The sequence below is a fragment of the Salvelinus sp. IW2-2015 genome, linkage group LG2 (genome assembly GCF_002910315.2).
Source record: "Salvelinus sp. IW2-2015 linkage group LG2, ASM291031v2, whole genome shotgun sequence".
In the NCBI taxonomy this organism is placed as follows: Eukaryota; Metazoa; Chordata; class Actinopteri; order Salmoniformes; family Salmonidae; genus Salvelinus; species Salvelinus sp. IW2-2015.
Genome location: NC_036839.1, coordinates 20,393,805 through 20,415,428, shown reverse-complemented (window position 1 = coordinate 20,415,428; position 21,624 = coordinate 20,393,805). Strand labels below are relative to the sequence as shown.

The 21,624-nt window shown below is 44.1% G+C and overlaps 1 protein-coding gene across 1 annotated transcript in view; it reads right to left on the bottom strand.

Moving 5' to 3' along the window:
• LOC111972869 (parathyroid hormone 2 receptor-like) overlaps nucleotides 1-21,624 on the bottom strand; it is a 114,023-nt gene that overhangs the window by 20,360 nt on the left and 72,039 nt on the right. The window contains exon 8 of the mRNA XM_070446252.1: nucleotides 7,110-7,170. Within this exon, the coding sequence (XP_070302353.1) occupies nucleotides 7,110-7,170 (61 nt within the window). The remainder of the gene's footprint in view (nucleotides 1-7,109; nucleotides 7,171-21,624) is intronic.

The window sequence follows — 21,624 nt, the reverse complement described above, 5'->3', positions numbered from 1 at the left end:
AAGCCCTACATCGGAAGCCCCGCCTTCCTGGCAATAATACCAGGGCTCACATTAATTTCCTCAATTCAGTACCGCTCTTCAGTGAGCCCAAACCCCTGATGGTGCGGGGCAAAAATATGTTAAACCTCATTCCATCCTTCAGGGAACAGTAGTTCTATTCATAATTGTACCTTCGCTTTCAGTCGGTCACTCAATATAACATACTATGGGGACGTAGAATCACGCCCCAAGCTGGCTCAGAGGGTACCAAACTAGGACGCCCACGGCAGCCTAAGCACATACAGGTTCTACCAGCTCCAAAAAGGGGTTACAAAAGCCACCTTTACCCCTAATACTTACTGGAGCAGCCTGAACTGTCAGAGCCTCATGAGGCCTGAAATGTCAGAGCCCCATATAGGGAACCATAACCTTCTGCAACTTGGAGCACGGACACACTGCTACTGTAGCCCAAGTCCATAGACCCTAAGTTTACAACAACAATCACAAGTCAGAACAGAACATCTGTCGTGACTTGGTAAAATATACAGGCGTAAAGAGCGCACCAGACACAGGTCACGTAACCCCTGTTGTTCACTAGAAGCAATTGGAGGAGGTGTGAAAGGGAACAGCTCGAAAGCCAGGGACCTGTAAGTCATAGGCGTAACCTTGGAAGAAAGAGCTGCATTAGGACATAACATCACTTTGGAGTCGCCAAGCGCAAACTCCAAACAGGAAGGGTGTACTGATAGCACGTGGAGATCCCCAACGTGCTTGGCCGATGCCAAGGCCATGAGGAGGACAGTCTTGTAGGAAAGGACCTTCAGGTCTACAGACTCCAATGGTTCAAACGGAGGCTTACACAGAGCACCCAGGACAAAAGCCAGGTCGGTGCCATAGGCTTAGACACTGGTCTGAGCAGACGCATGTCTTTCAGGAACCGCACCACCAGAGGATGTGCACCCGGGGAGAGCCTTACATGACATGTCGAGATGCTGCCATATAAACCTTCAATGTGGAAAATTAAAGGCCCTTCAATGTGGAAATGAGCTCTTGCAAGAACATCAAAATGTCCACCAAAGAGCTCTGAAAAGGAGATACTCCTTTAAAACCTTTTCACGTGTGAGTTCCAAATATCTCTACTGGTCGCACCAGCGTGTGTTTTTTATGCGCCTGATGTCGGAATGCACTCATTGTTCTAAAATGTGATTGTTACGCAACAAGACAGTTAACGCGCACTGCCCTCAAACCAAGACACACTGCCTGCTAATGTTTCAACTTGTCAATTTCAAATTATTCTTTTTTTTAACAGTTTGAATTGAAGTGTCTTCCGCCTCCTCATTAATTCACATAGAAGTAGCCCATTTCACTGTTGCAGACAATTTATGTTTGAGGCGTTACTGAGCCGGACAAACTTCTCTCCTCTATGAGAGCCCAAGCAATTCCCCAGTGGTTCCCRAGATCAAGTATGCAGACATGCCTCCCGGGTGGCGCAGTGGTCTAGAGCACTGCATCGCAGTGCTATGCTGCGCCACCAGAGTCTGGGTTCGCGCCCAGGCTCTGTCGCAGCCGGCCGCGACCGGGAGGTCCGTGGGGCGACGCACAATTGGCTTAGCGTCGTCCGGGCTAGGGAGGGTTTGGCCGGTAGGGATATCCTTGTCTCATCGCGCTCCAGCGACTCCTGTGGCGGGCTGGGCGCAGTGCGCGCTAACCGAGGGGGGCGGGTGCACGGTGTTTCCTCCGACACATTGGTGCTTCCGGGTTGGAGGCGCGCTGTGTTAAGAAGCAGTGCGGCTTGGTTGGGTTGTGCTTCGGAGGACGCATGACTTTCGACCTTCGTCTCTCCCGAGCCCGTACGGGAGTTGTAGCGATGAGACAAGATAGTAATTACTAGCGATTGGATACCACGAAAATTGGGGAGAAAAGGGGATAAAATTTAAAAAAAAAATTTAACAAAAAAGTATGCAGACATTTGCACATTCTTGCACAACTTTTTCCCACCGGCAAATTTTCCGGCTGGCGCTCGGATTGCCTTCATTGTTGTTTTCTTTACAAATAATAACTTTGGACATGTATGCATGCCTATCAAAGTAAGTTAATTATTTTCTGTGTATCGTGTTGTCGTTCCTACTGTAGCATACCTACCYTATAATGCATAATGTATTCACTGTTTTATTCACGTTTTCAAGTACTGATGATAAATTATGCATTATTGCATAGATTGCAATGGACACATATGAGCTTAACATTACTTTATTGAAGGTTGTACTGATTGTGATGAGCTAATGCTAAGATATTTGCCAGCTATGTGTGGAGCCATGTTTGTTGACATTATGCAATGCATTCGTGGTGTCAGAACAAAGATGCTATAACAAAATGAGGTGAAGGGATCTTTCGAGTAAACATCCGGAAGTGAATGAAGGAAAGTGAATGATGGTGTCACGTCTACTCCCGCTCCCCCTCTCCGGCGCTCAGCATTGCCGGTCTACTAACCACCCGTCCTGGCAACCCATCTTTACACACACCTGCGTCTCATCATCAGGCACACCTGGACTTCATTACTTTCGGATTACTTACCCTTTATATAGCACTCTTTTGTTATCAGTTATCGGGTAGCATTGGTTATGTTTCCTTGTCAGACATTTCACTTGTTATGTATCATTCTATGTTAGTTATTATTAAACTCACTAACTGCACCTGTTTCCTGACACCCTGCATCAATGTTACAGAATATTACCTCAACAAATGGAAGCAGCAATTAATCAGGACATCTCCCAGATGGTCAGCGAACAGGGACACCTACTTCGCCAACACCACGACCAGCTGGCACAACTGGGGATGGCTATGGATGAGGTCCTCTGCGTTCTTCAATGTCTCAACCTTCCCCAAGGGGTGTCACCTCCAACAAGCAGAGAATTTTCTACCACAAGTCAACCCAGCAAGACAGCACCCCAGCCCATCCAACAGTCCGCCCAGGTCAGCGATGCCTGTTTGTCCCTCCCAGACAAATATGACAGGTCTCACTCCAAATGCCGTGGCATCCTACTCCAGTGCTCCCTCGATTTCTATGATCAGATGGGAGCCCCCACCACCGAGAGGTCCAAAGTTGCCACGGTTATTTCCCTGCTGACCGGACAGGCGTTGGAGTGGGCTATGGCTGTCTGGGAGAGAAGGAGCTGGGTTCCTATGAAGGGTTCAGGGGGGTCTTTGACCATCCACCCTCGGAGGGCAGAGATGGGGGTGAGCGCCTACTCCAACTATGGCAGGATGGCCAGACCACAGCGGAGTATGAGCCGGTGCTCTGCACCCTATTCAGAATTTGCAAAGAGGTCCAGACGGAGTTAGCGTGCCGAGACGACAATCTAACCTTGGACACACTCATCGCGATGGCCATCCATCTGGATAACCTTCTTCGGGAGCGTCGGCACCCCCATCACCTCTCTCCCTCCTTCGTTGACCGTTCTGAGTCAGAGCCTGAACCCATGGAGGTAGGGGCCATATGCCTCCCCGCGGCTGAGCGATGCCATCAGGAGACAGTTAGAGCTCTGTCCCTATTGCGGCCAGGAGGGGCACCAAATTCAACGGTGCCTGGTATGTCCCAACCTAGAATCCAAGAGAGCAGAGGGACGGCCCTGTGATTATCAGTCTCCTGGGTTAGGTCGTGAGTACTCCATCATCACTTTCCGCCAAACCTTTTTTAGTATCGATTTCACTAGCTGGCTTTCCCTCATCTATTGTTTCTCCAGCTCTAGTGGATTCCGGATCTGCAGGGAATTTTATTGACCAGGCCCTTGCCTCCTCCCTGCACATCACTTCATAGCCTRTTTCCTCTCTGTTTCTGGTCCAAGCGTTGGATATGCGACCATTGTGATCCGGCACTATTACGCACGTCACAGCTCCACTCACCCTAACCATGGGACCCAAGCATCAGGAAAGCCTTTCCTTCCTCATCACATCCGCACCCATACACAAAGTCTTCCTTGGCCTCCCGTGGCTCCAACTCCATAATCCCACCATCTCCTTGTCAGAGAGGTGGATTACCACCTGGGGACCAGGATGTTAGAGGATCTGCTTTCCTGCACCCTGTGGTTCCACGTCAGTGAAGGCCCTGTGAGTGTCTGCCAGCCCATCAATCGGTCCTCCCGTATTGTTGGCCCCGTGTTTTGGGACATAGATGTGGACATCCGCCAGGCTCAGGAGAGGGAACCCYCTCCTGCCACCTGCCCTCTGGAGCGCATCTACGTCCCCACAGGYGTCAGAGATTGGTTGTTGACCTGGGCACACACATCTCTCGCTGCTGGACACCCAGGTATCACCCACACCACTCAATCCCTTTCTGAGAAATACTGGTGGCACACTTTGTGTCTACACTGTATTTCTGATCAAATTTATGTTATTTTAATGGACAAAAAATTTGCTTTTCTTTCAAAAACAAGGACATTTCTTAGTAACCCAAAACTTTTGAACTGTAGTATATATATATTTTTTGTATTTTACCCCCTTTTTCTCCCCAATTTRGATCTTGTCTCATCGCTGCAACTCCATAACGGGCTCGGGAGGCAAAGGTCAAGTCATGCGTCCTTGGAAACATGACCAGCCAAACCGCACTTCTTAACACCCGCCCGCATGTGTTGGAGGAAACACCTTTCAACTGACAACCGAGGTCAGCTGGCAGGCGCCCAGCCCGCCACAAGGAGACGCTAGAGCACAATGAGCCAGGTAAAGCCCCCCCGGCCAAACTCTCCCCTAACCCGGATGACACAGGGCCAATTGTGTGCCACCCTATGGAACTCCCGGTCAAGGCCGGTTGTAATACAGCCCGGGATTGAACCCAGGTCTGTAGTGATGCCTCTAGCACTGCTATGCAGTGCCTTAGACCGCTGCACCACTAGGGAGGCTGGAAAATGTTTMTTTTTTTWAATGTTTTTTTTATGTCATGCTTGTTTTCATATCCACCACTCTTGACAACCGTGTGTCTGAACGTGGGGAAGGAACTGTGTTTATTATGCCCACACCTAGATGATACTGCACTCTCGATACCCCTGAATAATCTGCTTTCGTAGTACTGCCGTTCTGATCCCCGGCCCACACTGGGTTCGGGGACTTCGGCAACTAGTAACTTGTCCCCATTGACCGAGCCACTTGTGAGCACTGTTGCCACAGTTAATGCTTGGGAAGGAGGGCCCAGAGAACACGCCCCCTCCCCTGGCCTCCAGCTAGGGTCGCAAGGTCTGCTACTTCCCCCGCACCATGGAAGAATCTGCTTTCACCATGCTCTCCTTCAACCCAGACATCTGCCGTTGCCCAGAAGCACCAAGATGGTCATAAACTGACCTCGAAGCCACCCCCTGGCCCGGGGAAACCCGCTTCTGGCCTGGACCCTTTCCTTCATGCCTCGGGAACTGCCGAGATGCCCCCGCAAAGGATTTTCATGGGAAAAGTCCCGGAAGAGCTGCGTCCTGTTTATGTTTCTACTCGAAATGGCCAGTAAGTACTCCATAGCCGAGCCAAACAACCTTGCTGGCGAAACTGMCTCATTCAAATATAGCAACCTGTCCCTCTCAGGAATCCGGGACAACGTCAACCAGAGGTGGCGCTGAGCAACCACTGTCGCCCCCATACTTTACCCCACAGCCAAGATAGTACAGTGGGACAGACGCAGCACAACATTTACAATAGCATTGTGTCGAGAAGCTCTGAAACTTAATCAATATCTGCAGCATTATGACCATATTTAATGACCGGGACGCCACATCCTCAYCCTGGTACACTTTGTCCAGCTGATCCGCCGAGAACCGGCACTGTTTATTCGGAAGCACCATGCTAGAATAAGCCCCCTTGTTAGCCTCTGGTGCTAAGTAATTTGCCAGCTTTCTATCCATCGGTGGTGTGAAAATTAACCCCTTCTCCTCCATACCCTCTACATTCATGAACTCGCCATAACCTGATAGCACCAGATGGCTGAATGAAGGCAATCCCAGGAAATATTTTTGAACTTACTCTTACCACTGGCCATCTTACTCAAGCACTGGCTACACAAGCAGAGCAGAAAGTAGTGAGCTTTTAACAAACACAAAAAACAATACCAAGACCAAACTCGCAACATCTAGGGGGACGAGTACTCTTTCCCCACTAACAGACACCTAAGTAGGAGCTGAATCTAGTCTTCGAGTACTTAAAAAGTGTTTAAATTGCGTGACACATTCTTCCTTCAGGCGAGCTGAAGAGCGAAGAATTAAGGTAATGAATTATAGCCAGGAAGGCGGGGCTTCAGAGGGCTCAGCATTGAATGGCCTGTTGGGCGTGATTTTAGTTTTCCTCAGGTTTTGATCATTAAATATCATTCCAATGCAAGAACCCCAAAATATTGTGCCCCCTCGCAGATTTCAACTGCCCCCTTAGTCACTCTATCCTGGCACCGGGGCTGAATAAAGCCTGTTACCCCGCCAGCAGACTTTGTCTCGTACATGTGTTGTTTAGCACATGGCCCTCACCGCACTCTCTGAGGGTGTCTCAGGGGGAATGGGATATGCACTTGTACATGTGTTAAACAGGACAAAAATAAGCACCCCCTATTTGACCTTTGATGACTCACAGCATAAAATCATTTGTTTAAATTCATCCAACATATCATGCTGGTACAGATGCTCAAATGAAGGCTGAGGGTGTGACATGACAACACCTGGAGCAGAGAGCAAAATAATGAAAGGGATGGAGGCGATTCATCGATGGCTTATGTTCCGCAAAGAACAAAAAGGCCTATATAAGTAAGTACAAAATGCTCAAACCAATATGATTATCTAGAAAGCTATGAAACAGAGGTAAATCTATTCACTACGGTGATGTTAATTTAAATGTATTCACTATTGTGATGTTGAATATTATGATGTTTTGCATCACAATTCCTTGGAGGAGATATGGTGCACTTGCTACTGGTAAGGGCACTCGACATAAATTCATATTTATATAGTGCATATGAAGAGCAGGGGATGTATAATGGAAGCCTGCCAAGGTGCTTGCAAGGGCCATAGCTGGAGGATTCCATCTGGTGAGAAGATCATTGAAGATAGCTATTAGATACTGTATCTACATTAATTACCTAAATACTGAATTTGGACAAGTGTCTCACTCACCTTCCATCTGCTAGTGTTGCCCGGACAACTGCCCATGTTGCCACGAACAGAGCTGGAACACCTGAAATTGTACATGAGGAAAAGAACATCAGCTTTCTACAAATGTTCTAAACAATTACTAAACATAATGCAATGACTTAATTACTTGTTGCATTATTCTGTTCTTAGCTCACTAACAGCAGCTCTAATACCTCAGGAACAGGTTAGTTAGACAAACAATGAGTTACTCAACTCAGAAATGGCACTCTCAGCATGATATTTGAAAGCAGGATAATTGAGTGCATAGGATTTCTCTTCCAGTGAAGGTGTTTTTAGAGCCAGCTAGCTAGAAAGCAGGAAGTTGTGACTCATACTCAACAAATATGTCTCTCTTCCCGTTGGAGCTGAAACGTGTGAATAAGGACAATGCTGGGCCTATATAGTTATACGATTAGAGCATAAAGTTTTAAGTTATTTTTTGCATTAGAACAGCAAGTATTTATATAATGCGAGTGTAAAAACCATTGAATATAAGAAAGAGAAGATTTTCGGAGGACAAATTTAATCTTGGAATCTTACATAAGCAATCACATTTGCATTTAAAAAAAACTTTAAACACGAAAACATGCCGCTCTGCTGAACATAACAGTTCCATCATAACTTATTTACTCCAATACCCTCATATTTCCTTCATATAAATGTAATTACATGGTTCGCTGGATTGACATGGATTGCAATTGTGTGGTTTAACCAAAGAGACAAAATCACACTGATTGACTGTGATAGAAAGGATTGTTTGTTTGTTTGTTTGTGTGTCTGTGTGTGTGTAAGTCAGTGTAAGTGTTTGTGCCTGCCTGCTTGCCAGCTATCTGCACGTTTTGTGTTTGTCAACAACAGGGTTGGGCAATAATTATTTTCACAAATTTGTTTGTCAAAAACAATAGAAAATATATCTACAGGTCCATTATAACTTCTACATACTGTATATCTAAATTCAGTAAAAAAAAGAAACGTTCTCTCACTGTCAACTGCGTTTATTTTCAGCAAACTTAACATGTGTAAATATTTGTATGAACATAACAAGATTCAACAACTGAGACATAAACTGAACAAGTTCCACAGACATGTGACTAACAGAAATGGAAAAATGTGTCGCTGAACAAATAGGGGGTCAAAATCAAAAGTAACAGTCAGTATCTGGTGTGGCCACTAGCTGCATTAAGTACTGCAGTGCATCTCCTCCTCATGGACTGCACCAGTTTTGCCAGGTCTTGCTGTGAGATGTTACCCCACTCTTCCACCAAGGAAGGCCCTAGCCCTCACCCTCCGTTCCAACAAGTCCCAGATGTGCTCAATGGGATTGAGATCCGGGCTCTTCGCTGGCCATGGCAGAACACTGACATTCGTGTCTTGCAGGAAATCATGCACAGAACGAGCAGTATGGCTGGTGGCATTGTCATGCTGGAGGGTTATGTCAGGATGAGCCTGCAGGAAGGGTACCACAAGAGGGAGGAGGATGTCTTCCCTGTAACGCACAGTGTTGAGATTTCCTGCAATGACAACAAGCTCAGTCCTATGATGCTCTGACACACCGCCCCAGACCATGATGGACGCTCCACCTCCAAATCGATCCCGCTCCAGAGTACAGGCCTCGGTGTAACGCTCATTCCATCGACGATAAACACGAATCTGACCATCACCCCTGGTGAGACAAAACCACGACTCGTCAGTGAAGAGCACTTTTTGCCAGTCCTGTCTGGTCCAGCGACGGTGGGTTTGTGCCCATAGACTACATTGTTGCCGGTGATGTCTGGTGAGGACCTGCCTTASAACAGACCTACAAGCCCTCAGTCCAGACTCTCTCAGCCTATTGCGGAAAGTCTGAGCACTGATGGAAGGATTGTGCGTTCCTGGTGTAACTCGAGCAGTTGTTGTTGCCATCCTGTACCTGTCCCGTAGGCGTGATGTTCGGATGTACCGATCCTGTGCAGGTGTTGTTACACGTGGTCTGCCACTGCGAGGACGATCAGCTGTKCGTCCTGTCTCCCTGTAGCGCTGTCTTAAGCGTCTCACAGTACGGACWTAGCAATGTACAGCCCTGGCCACATCTGCAGTCCTCATGCCTCCTTGCAGCATGCCTAAGGCACGTTCACGCAGATGAGCAGGGACCCTGGGCATCTTTCTTTTGGTGTTTTTCAGAGTCAGTAGAAAGGTCTCTTTAGTGTCCTAGGTTTTCCTAACTGTGTCCTTAATTGCCTACTGTCTGTAAGCTGTTAGTGTCTTAACGACCGTTTCACAGGTGCATGCTCATTAATTGTGGTTCATTGAACAAGCACGGGAAACAGTGTTTAAACCCTTTACAATGAAGATCTTTGAAGTTATTTGGATTTTTACGAATTATCTTTGAAAGACAGGGTCCTGAAAAAGGGACGTTTCTTTTTTTGCTGAGTTTCGTTTTAGACATTCAAGAGTGGCCTAAAGTTTTTTTCAAATCCCAAATAATAATTTCCCTCCAAAAAACACGAACCTCCGGAGCACACCCATAGGCCCAGTTTCTCGATACCGATGGAATTTAGTCTTACGAGTGTTTTAACGATGCATCTTTACTACAAAGCCTAATGTTTAATAGTGGGGAATCCCAGCTTTCCAATAACGGTGTCAGATTTATTTCTCAACTATTCAAAACTTTGGAAGCTTTCAACATTCCAATTGGAAATAATATATTTAATAAAAATAATAGAATTGTCTTAAAGCAAAAATATACACAAATAATACATTATCAAATGAAAACGTATAGAATAAAAAGGAAAGTTTTACATCTTCCTAAGTCTGAGGGTGGTTTTAACTTTCCAGACTTGGAATTTTACCAACTTGCCACCCAAGGCTTTTACTTGCGAAATATAGTTAAATGCACTAAAGAGGAACCAMGGGTACATATTGTATTGAYGATGTGCATGCTCATCCCKAGAATCTTTTCATGTGTCTATTTTCAAAGCATAAAGCMAAAAGCATTACAACAAKCCTAAGCACACAATCAAGACAATGCAGGAGTGGCTTCGGGACAAGTCTCTGAATGTCCTTGAGTGGCCCAGCCAGAGCCCAGACTTTAACCCAATCGAACATCTCTGGAGAGACCTGAAAATAGCTGTGCAGCGACGCTCCCCATCCAACCTGACAGAGCTTGACAGTATCTGCAGAGAAGAATGGGAGAAACTCCCAAAATACAGGTGTGCCAAGCTTATAGCGTCATACCCAAGAAGACTCAAGGCTGTAATTGTTTCCAAAGGTGCTTCAACAAAGTACTGAGTAAATGGTCTGAATACTTACGTAAATATGATATTTCAGTTGTTTGTTTTATAAATGTGCCAACATTTATAAAACCTGTTTTTTCTTTATCATTATGGGGCATTGTGTGTAGATTGATGAGAATTATAAAAAATACATTTTAAGAGATTTAAACGTATTCTACAAGAACCAATATCACTCCTTAAAAAGAAAACCCTATGGAACAATCATTGGATAGCTTTTCAGAATTCACGGATAAATTGGTCCACATGGAAAACTAAAGGCATTGAAACCATAAATGACTTGGCCATATGAAATACATGTATTTCCATGACAGCATTAAGCAAACCAGATGGCACCATTTCCTTTTTTWWATTMTATTTATGGATAGCCAGGGGCACACTCCAACACTCAGACATCATTTACAAACAAAGAATGTGTGTTTAGTGAGTCCGCCAGATCAGAGGCAGTAGGGATGACCAGGGATGTTCTCTTGATAAGTGTGGGAGTTGGAACATGTTCCTGTGCTGCTAAGCATTCAAAATGTAGAGAGTACTTTTGGGTGTCAGGGAAAATGRGTGGAATAAAAAGTACATTTATTTTCTTTCGGAATGTAGTGAGGAAAAAGTTAAAGTTGTCAAAAATATAAATAGCAAAGTACAGATACACCAAAAACTACTTAAGTAATACTTTAAAGTAGTTTTACTTAYGTACTGCAACTACATCWCACCTGCRCAGACACACATTCTCACACCCCAATATCCAGCGTCCTCATCCCTCTACGCCACATGGCCTCAAACTGCACTATTTTGTTTCTGTCCGTCGCCCACGCACTTTCAACATTTAGATAATAAAGCATTTAACCTTTCAATTGTYTTCAGGACGAAGGATTGGTTGATTTCCAGTTTTTAAGTATACGTTTTTTCAAGATGATTGACCAGAAAAGTATCATCCAACTCATCGGGTATCTCACCGCACCCTCATATGCCATGTCTTGAAATATGCAGACTGATGGATTAAAAGTACATTTACATTGTAATACTTCTGACAGCCAACTTTCTAACTCCACCCATAACTTGTTGACTTTTCCAAGAAGGCATGGATTATTGAGTCATTGTTAGTTTTACACTTAAGACATGACTCTGCCGTTGTGCTATATTATATCTTAATTCATTTTTACTSGATTAGGTGTACATTTTCGTTAGTTACGTTCCAACATTCCCTCCATCTTGTGCCAATATCAGTTCCTTTTAAGTCTTGTTTCCAATAGTTTATATTTATCTAAGAGATTGTGAGTTGGATAGGCTCTCTGCAATGTTTWGTATAGCTTACATATCATATCAATATCCTTTTCTGACTCAAGTAGGATTCCCTCAAGATTGCTCTGATGTCTAAAAGATTTCAAATCGAKATTTTGTGATATAAAACTTTTAAGTTGCATGTATTTGAAAACAACTGCATTGGTGAATCCAAAATGTATTTTTAATATAACTTGAAATTATTTTTACTTTTGACACTTAAGTATATTTTAGCAATTACATTTACTTTTGATACTTAAGTATATTTAAAACCAAATACTTTTTTACTCAAATWGTGTTTTACTGGGTGACGTTCACTTTTACTTGAGTCATTTTCTCTTCAGATACAGTATCTTTACTTTTAACCAAGTATGACAATTGGGTACTTTTTCCACCACTGTGTAGTTCATGTTTGTGTGATGTTGATTGTTTGTATGTGTATGTTTTGTATTTGGTAAAATCTATATATATATTGTCTCATCGCGCTCCAGCGACTCCTGTGGCGGGCCGGGCGCAGTGCGTGCTAACCGAGGGGGGCGGGTGCACGGTGTTTCCTCCGACACATTGGTGCGGCTGGCTTCCGGGTTGGAGGCGTGCTGTGTTAAGAAGCAGTGCGGCTTGGTTGGGTTGTGCTTCGGAGGATGCATGGCTTTCGACCTTCGTCTCTCCCGAGCCCGTACGGGAGTTGTAGCGATGAGACGAGATAGTAATTACTAGCGATTGGATACCACGAAAATTGGGGAGAAAAAGGGATAAAATTTAAAAAAGAAAAAAAAAAGAAATCTCCTTGTTTTTGAAAGAAGAAACAAATTGTCCATTAAATAACATCAAATTGATCAGAAATACAGTGTAGACATTGTGAATGTTGTAAATGACTATTGTAGCTGGAAACGGCTGATGTTTAATGGAATATCTACATAGGTGTACAGAGCCCCATTATCAGCAACCATCACTCCTGTGTTCCAATGGCACGTTGTGTTAGCTAATCCAAGTTTATCATTTTAATAGGCTAATTGATCATTAGAAAACCCTTTTGCAATTATGTTAGCACAGCTGAAAACTGTTGTTCTGACTAAAGAAGCAATAAAACTGTCTTTCTTTAGACTAGTTGAGTATCTGGAGCATCAGCATTTGTGTGTTCGATTACAGGCTCAAANNCTCTAAGCAGAATAGAAAGCGGAGTGGGAGGCCCCGGTGCACAACTGAGCAAGAGGACAAGTACATTAGAGTGTCTAGTTTGAGAAACAGATGCCTCACAAGCCCTCGACTGGCAGGTTCCTTAAATAGTARCCGCAAAACCCGCAAAACTCCYGGATGCTGGCCTTCTGGCAAGCATACACCAGATTCACAGACTAGTGCAAATAAACTTAAACAAAGCGGAATCAGGATARGATTGCCTACACTCCATTGTTATTCACTGCAGATCCCACCTTCATTCCGCTTTGACAAACTTTTTTTTTGACTGTGTGTGATTCCAGGCTGGTGATAGGCTACTTTGCTTTACAGAGGTGCCAGTATGCATTTCCCGAAAAAATGGGAGGCGCTGGTAGGGGCTCAGGACAGCTCCGCCCAAGTCAAGCACTGCCTTTCCTTCTGAAAAAAGTATTTTTTCAGCATCTACATTTCAAAGGTGTCTTTCATGCCTCCTGCTCCCTACCAGAAGGAACACATCAAACGAGGAAGGGCATGAATAAAGCACAATTTACCATAAGAGACCTCTTATGGTAAATTATGGTAAATTGTGCTTTATTCATGCCCCATCCTCGTTTGAGGTGCTTTATTCATGCCCCATCCTCGTTCTGATGTATAAAAACAAACAGAGCAACAGTCAGAGGAGGTTGTAAGAGGATTTGTTTAGATGCTGCTTCTGATGATTGTTTTCTGAATGTGCTTCTAACACAGCATCTGTGAGAAGAAACTAGTCTAATAGTAGAGTTGTGAGATCAACAATCAATTCTTCCTGGGGCAGGACTCACTATCTGAGTATTTTATGAAATACCGACTAAAAAGAGTGTGAAGAAAAATGCTCCAACAAATGATATTCAGTGTGAATAGAGGAGTYCCGTTACAAAGTAGGGAATACGTTTAAGTTATGAGTGAATCCGGTGTCTGCATGCCAGTAGACTTGCTTATGCTCAGCTAGCTTTGCTGTTTGTGTTGGTAGAGTTGTCTCCCAGCAGAGACAGAGGCATGCCTTGAGTTTCTGTGATGTTCACTGATTAAGAACAACATTGAAGAGTCCTATGAGGGGTCCTTTGGTGTCATAAAGTATGGTGGTTTCTAGGATCATAAAAGTAAGGATTTGATATTGGCCACAATTTCAATGGCCGGGCGCCCTAAGGGGCCAGGGAAAGGTTCTCAACATCTCCCCTTGTCCTGTGGGTATTGTGGCTCCAAGGATAAAATGAAGACCCAGATAATTATTTAATATTATGTTGAAAGAAATGGAAAGGAATATTAGTTCTTAAGATCTACACCACATCCAACCAACTTCATAGTCTCGTATCCAATCAGCAACGCGAGACAGGCGGAAAAGAGAAGTTTGCCTCAAGCTAAATAACCAACACCACTATAACCAACACCACTATTGCCACAACACACCTATCTGAGCAGCACACCTGAAACCCAGTGGTAGAGGAGAGTATTATAACCACAATCATCCTGTATCAGTTACAGTAACTCAACTCAGAATGTCTTTTGCCCTTAAAATGGAGTCCAACCTTTACTCCAATAGAGAAACTAGTAGGACCTGATCCTATAGTACTAGGGACTCAGTGGGAATCTATGTTATGAGTACTTATCGTCAGCAGGTGGAAAACACACACGTAGTGGGAGAGATGATGACCTTGGAGTCTGTGATTCAGATGCGTCGGCGACAGGCTGGCGTGGGAGCACAGAGTGATGATTCAATCACAATTTATGGCATTGTCCCAATGGCTGGCCATATTGTGTTTGCTATCACAGGAGGGAAGCACACCTCCACTGTGGCATTTCCCAGAGAAGAACGTTCCCACAGACCTTGGGAGTACGGACACCATCTGAAGTGTGAAGACCGATAAACTTGAATCGACTAAATAAATGTTACTGTTGTGTTTGGATTGTTTCAAGAGTTCATAAAGAGCTGTACATTTMTATATGTCTTATTACATTGTATGTATTCCGGTTGATGTATTTTCAGAGAGACAGGGCTGAAATCATATGTTGTATTTTTCGATTTTCAGGCACATTTCTGTTGTCTGGTCATAACATTCAAATTGAATTGAGTTGATTTTAAATCTGGGTGTGATGTCCTGCCTTTTGTTTTCCCCCAGAAATGTGCAAAATAATGTTCATTTCTGTTGGGGGTGAGTTTCCGTTTTTTCCATGGATAAAAGGTCTAAGTCTAATTGAGAACTTGTTTGCAAGCTCCATGTGTGTGCAGACAGACACACATGAAACTTTTTCACTTGGAGATTATTTAAAAAAACTTGGAACCACGTACGTCTTATTAGTAGAGTTATTTACTCTGTCTTATACTGTAACGAATGCTCTACTACATGTACACAGGAAGTGTCAATTCATTTGTGAGTAATACAACGTATTAGTTGACTGGAGTAATTGCATGGCTCGTTTAAAGAGTAAACTCTTTGATTGATTATTTGTTCAAAATGTAGTATGTCTATTGGTAAATGTGATTTACACTATACACGTATCATTATGCATAGGTTTTAACTTTACATCTCTGGCTAAGATAGATTTGATAAATTAAATTAATTTAAATTAATAAATGGACTGTGGTCGCTATAAACAGCTCATAAGTCCGATAAGCCTCTTAATAATAAATCACATAAAGTTATGTTAGAATACATGTACTTAAAATATCAGAGTTGGGATGCCGAAACTCGCAAAATGGCTTAGTCTATTTGGATTACGTTTGACCTATAGCATGTATTCAGTCAGATGAATGTAGTTTACTGCAACAATGTGCACTGAAAGTTGGGAAGCAAGTTCAGGGAGTGAGTGTTTTAATAAGACAGACATGACACTGGAACAGAAACAATGAAGGAAACAAAGGGAGTGACATATACAGGGAAAGTAATCAGGGAGGTGATGGAGTCCAGTTGAGTCTAATGCTGCGCAGGTGCACGTAACAATGGTGACAGGTGTGCTCCATAACGAGCAGAGAGGCCGGAGAGGGAGCACATGTGACAGTACTCCCTCCCCTTCAGTTGCAGAACGCTGACCAAAATGAGGACGCTGACCAAAATGAGGACGCGGGAAACCTGTCAAAGCGGTTGAGACGTGGGAGCATGGCGACCTAGAGCGCCGGAGAGAGAGCATACGTCACAGTACCCCTCCCCGGCGCGTTCGACTTCAGTTGTAGGACGCCAACCAAAGGGACGATCCCGGGGATCAGGAGCGGAACGGTGACCCCTGCTGATGCGCGGGAATCTGTCGCCGGCTGGGGCGCGGGAACCTGACAGACCGGCTGAGGCATGAGAGCCTGGCGAGCCGGCAGAGGCAGGGGAGCCTGGCGATCTGGCTGAGGCATGAGAACCTGTAGCGGCTCCCGGACCCGACGTCATTCCCACTGACACAAAAAAAATAAACACTCCCTGATGCTTGCCTTAGGTGAGGAAAGTTCAGGGAGTGAGTGTTTTAATAAATAAACACCAACATAATACAAAACAACGAAACACGAAAAACACATAGAGGCCAGAGAGGGAGCACACGTGACATTTACAATTATCAAAAATCTTTTTAACCTCAACCACACACGCACACACTCGCCCGCACACACACACAAATACACACAATGCGCATGCAAAAATATTAATGTACTCATGCACACACACACACACACACACACACACACACACAACACACACACACACACACAACAACACACACACACACACACACACACACACACACACACACACACACACACACACACTAGGGCTGGCACAATTACTGTTTAATAACCATGTAACCAACGGTTTAAGACTGTCATGACCCTTTTTTGTTGCGTGGAACGAACAGCTGACTGTAGACGGGACGGCCGGGCATTCATGCGGTTGAGTCTGTTTCTGCTGTAACATGGACTCTACAACATGACTAAACTTTGTTGCTCCTGGCTGAAACAAGTACAGTGTTGCAGCAAACAAGTCTTTGGTTGTCAGTATTTTAAAAAACGGTTATTAGGGTGACTGCAGTCATTTGGCTGACAAATAACCATCATCCAAATATGCATGACCGTCACAGCCCTAATAAACACACCCACACACACACAAAAAAGCATGATATTTTAAGGGTTGTCATGGTGGACTGAAGTGTGGTTCAATTCAACTCTGCTTAAACCACGCTGTCACTGGTAAATCGTTTGGGCTGGACACAGCAGAGGGGTATACTACGATGCAAGCTAGATCTACTCAGGGTCTTCTAAAGCTAGCCAGCTCCGTATCTCGACGGTGGATACTGCTCGTCTGTCTTCCGCTAACTCTATCAGGCTTGTAATTGTGCAATCATGTTGCACGTGAATAGTCGAATGCCAAACTCAAATCAAATTAAATCAAATTAAATTGTATTTGTCATATGCGCCGAATACAACAGACAGTTGAAATGCTTACTTACAAGCCATTAACCAACAATGCAGTTTGAAGTTTGAAGTTTGAAGAAAATACCTAAAAAAGTAACATAATAAAAGAGCAGCAGTAAAATAACAATAGCTAGGCTATATACAGGGGGTACCGGTACAGAGTCAATGTGCAGGGGCACCGATTAGTCGGTAATTGAGGTAATATGTACATCTAGGTAGAGTTATTAAAGTGACTATGCATAGATAATAACAGAGAGTAGCAGCAGCATAGAAGAGGGGGTGGGGGACAATGCAAAAAGTCTGGGTAGCCATTTGATTAGATGTTCAGGAGTCTTTTGGCTTGGGGGTAGAAGCTGTTTAGAAGCCTCTTGAACCTAGACTTGACGCTCCGGTATCGCTTGCCGTGCGGTAGCAGAGAGAACGGTCTATGACTAGGGTGGCTGGAGTCTTTGACCATTTTTCGGGCTTACACCGCTTGGTGTAGAGGTCCTGGATCGCAGGAAGCTTGGCCCCGGTGATGTACTGGGCCATACGCACTACCCTCTGCAGTGCCTTGCGGTCAGAGGCCAGGCAGTTGCCATACCAGGCAGTGATGCAACGCGTCAGGATGCTCTCAATGATGCAGCTGTAGAACCTTTTGAGGATCTGAGGACCCATGCCAAATCTTTCCAGTCTCCTGAGGGAATAGGTTTTGTCATTCCCTCTTCACGACTGTCTTGGTGTGCTTGGACCATGTTAGTTTGTTGGTGATGGGGACGCCAAGGAACTTGAAGCTCTCAAGCTGCTCCACTACAGCCCCGTCCTGTAGTCCACAATCATCTCCTTTATCTTGATCACATTGAGGTAGAGGTTGTTGTTCTTGCACCACACGGTCAGGTATCGGACCTCCTCCTTATACAGTAGGCTGTCTCGTCGTTGTCAGTGATCAGGCCTACCACTGTTGTGTCATCAGAAAACGTGCAGTCATGAGTGAATAGGGAGTACAATAGGGGACTGGGCATGTGCCCCTGAGGGGCCCCCGTGTTGAGGATCAGCGTGGCGGATGTGTTGTTACCTACCCTTACCACCTGGGTGCGGCCCGTCAGGAAGTCCAGGATCCAGTTGCAGAGGGAGGTGTTGAGTCCCAGGTTCCTTAGCTTAGTGATGAGCTTTGAGGGCGCTATGATGTTAAACGCTGAGCTGTAGTCAATGAATAGCATTCTCACATAGGTGTTCCTTTTGTCTAGGTGGGAAAGAGCAGTGTGGAGTGCAATAGTATTGCATCATCTGTGGATCTGTTGGGGCGGTATGCAAATTGAAGTGGGTCTAGGGTTTCTGGGATAATGGTGTTGATGTGAGCCATGACCAGCCTTTCAAAACACTTCATGGCTACAGACGTGAGTGCTACGGGTTGGTAGTCATTTAGGCAGGTTACCTTCGTGTTCTTGGGCACAGGGACAATGGTGGTCTGCTTGAAACATGTTGGTATTACAGACTCGGTCAGGGAGAGGTTGAAAATGTAGGTGAAGACACTTGCCAGTTGAGAAGAATCCTAGAGTGTCAGCTAAAGACCTACAAAAATCTCTGGAAGATGCTAACATTTCTGTTGACAAGTCTACAATACGTAAAACACTAAACAAGAATGATGTTCATGAGAGGACACCATGGAAGAAGCCACTGCTGTCAAAAAAAACATTGCTGCACGTCTGAAGTTTGCAAAAGAGCACCTGGATGTTCCACAGCGCTACTGGCAAAATATTCTGTGGACAGATGAAACTAAAGTTGTTGTTTGGAAGGAACACACAGCACTATGTGTGGAGAAAAAAAGGCACAGCACACCAACATCAAAACCTCATGCCAACTGTAAACTACGATGGAGGAAGCATCATGGGTTGGGTCTGCTTTGCTGCCTCAGTGCCTGGACAGCTTGCTATCATCGACGGAAAAATTACTTCCCAAGTTTATCAAGACATTTTGCAGGAAAATGGAAGGCTATCTGTCCGCACGTTGAAGCTGAACAGAAGTTAGGTGATGCAACAGGACAACAACCCAAAAGACAGAAGTAAATCAACAACAGAATGGCTTGAACAGAATAAAATACGCTTTCTGGAGTGGTCCAGTCAGTCCTGACCTCAACCCGATTGAGATGCTGTGGCATGACCTCAAGGGAGCGGTTCACACCAGACATTCCAAGAATATTGTGGAACTGAAACAGTTGTGTGAAGAGGAATGGTCCAAAATTCCTCCTGACCATTGTGCAGGTCTGATCCACAACTACAGAAAATGTTTGGTTGAGGTTATTGCTGCCAAAGAAGGGCCAACCTGTTATTAAATCCAAGGGTTCAGATACTTTTTCCAGCCTGCACTGTGAATATTTACACGGTGTGTTCAATAAAGACATAAAAATATATAATTGTTTGTGTGTTATTAGTTTAAGTAGACTGTGTTTGTCTATTGTTGTGAATGAAGATATGACCAATTCATGCCGAAATCCAGGTAATTCTAAAGGGTTCACATAAATTTTCTTCCCACTGCATGTCAAACTGTTTTGTTATATTTCGATCTTCTGTGATGTACACTACTGGCCAAAAGTTTTAGAACACCTACTCATTCAAGAGTTTTTCTTTATTTTTACTATTTTCTACATTGTAGAAAGCTTTGCGCATTCTCTCAACCAGCTTCACATGGAATGCTTTTCCAACAGTCTTGAAGGAGTTCCCACATATGCTGAGCACTTGTTGGCTGGTTTTCCTTCACTCTGCAGTCCGACTCATCCCAAACCATCTCAATTTGGTTGTGAAGGCCAGGTCATCTGACACAGCACTCCATCACTCTCCTTCTTGGTAAAATAGCCATTACACAGCCTGGAGGTGTGTTGGGTCAATGTCCTGTTGAAAAACAAATGATAGTCCCACTAAGCGAAAATCAGATGGGATGGCGTATTGCTGCAGAATGCTGTGGTAGCAAGGCTGTTTAAGTGTGCCTCGAATTCTAACTAAATCACAGACAGTGTCAGCAGCAAAGCACCCCCACACCATAACACCTTCTCCTCCATGCTTTATGTGGGAAAAACACATGCGGAGATCATCCGTTCACCCACACTGCGTCTCAGAAAGACATGACGGTTGGAACCAAAAATCTCCATTTTGGACTGCAGACCAAAGGACAAATAATTTCCACCGGTCTAATGACCATTGCTCGTGTTTCTTGGCCAAAGCAAGTCTCTTCTTCTTATTGGTGTAGTTTAATAGTGGTTTATTTGGAGCAATTCGACAATGAAGGCCTGATTCACACAGTCTCCTCTGAACAGTTGATGTTGAGATGCATCTGTTACTTTAACTCTATGAAGCATTTATTTGTGATGCAATTTCTGAGGCTGGTAACTAATGAATGTATCCTCTGCAGCAGAGGTAACTCTGGGTCTTCCATTCCTGTGGCGGTCCTCATGAGAGCCAGTTTCATCATAGCGCTTGATGGTTTTTGCGACTGTACTTGAAGAAACTTGGCATTTTCCGTATTGACTAACCTTCGTGTCTTAAAGTAATGATGGACTGTCATTTCTCTTTGCTTATTTGAGCTGTTCTTGCTATAATATGGACTTGGTCTTTTACCAAATAGGGCTATCTTCTGTATACCCCACCACCTTGTCACAACACAACTGATTGGCTCAAACGCATTAAGAAGGAAAGACATTCCACAAATTAACTTTAAACTAGGAACACCTGTTAATTTAAATACAGTCCAGGTGACTACCTCACGAAGATGGTTGAGAGAATGCCAAGAGTGTGCAAAGCTGTCATCAAGGCAAAGGGTGGCTATTTGAAGAATCTCAAATATAAAATATATTTTGATTTGTTTAACCTCTCTAGGGTATGTGGGACGGTAGCGTCTCACCTCGTCAACAGCCAGTGAAACTGCAGGGCGCCAAATTCAAAACAGATATACCATAATTAAAATTCCTCAAACATACATGTATTTTACACCATTTTAAAGATACACCTGTTGTAAATCCAGCCACAGTGTCCGATTTCAAAAAGGCTTTACGACGAAAGCAAATCAAACGATTATGTTGAGTGCCTATTCACAGAATAACACAGCCATTTTTCCCGCCAAAGAGAGGATTCACAAAAAGCAGAAATATAGATACAATTAATCACTAACCTTTGATGATCTTCATCAGATGACACTCATAGGACTTCATGTTACACAATACATATATGTTTTGTTCGGTAAAGTTCATATTTATATCCCAAAATCTGAGTTTACATTGACGCGTTACGTTCAGTAGTTCAAAAACATCCGGTGATTTTGCAGAGAGCCACATCAATTTACAGAAATACTCATTATAAATGTTGATGAAAATACAAGTTTTATGCATGGAACTTTAGATGCACTT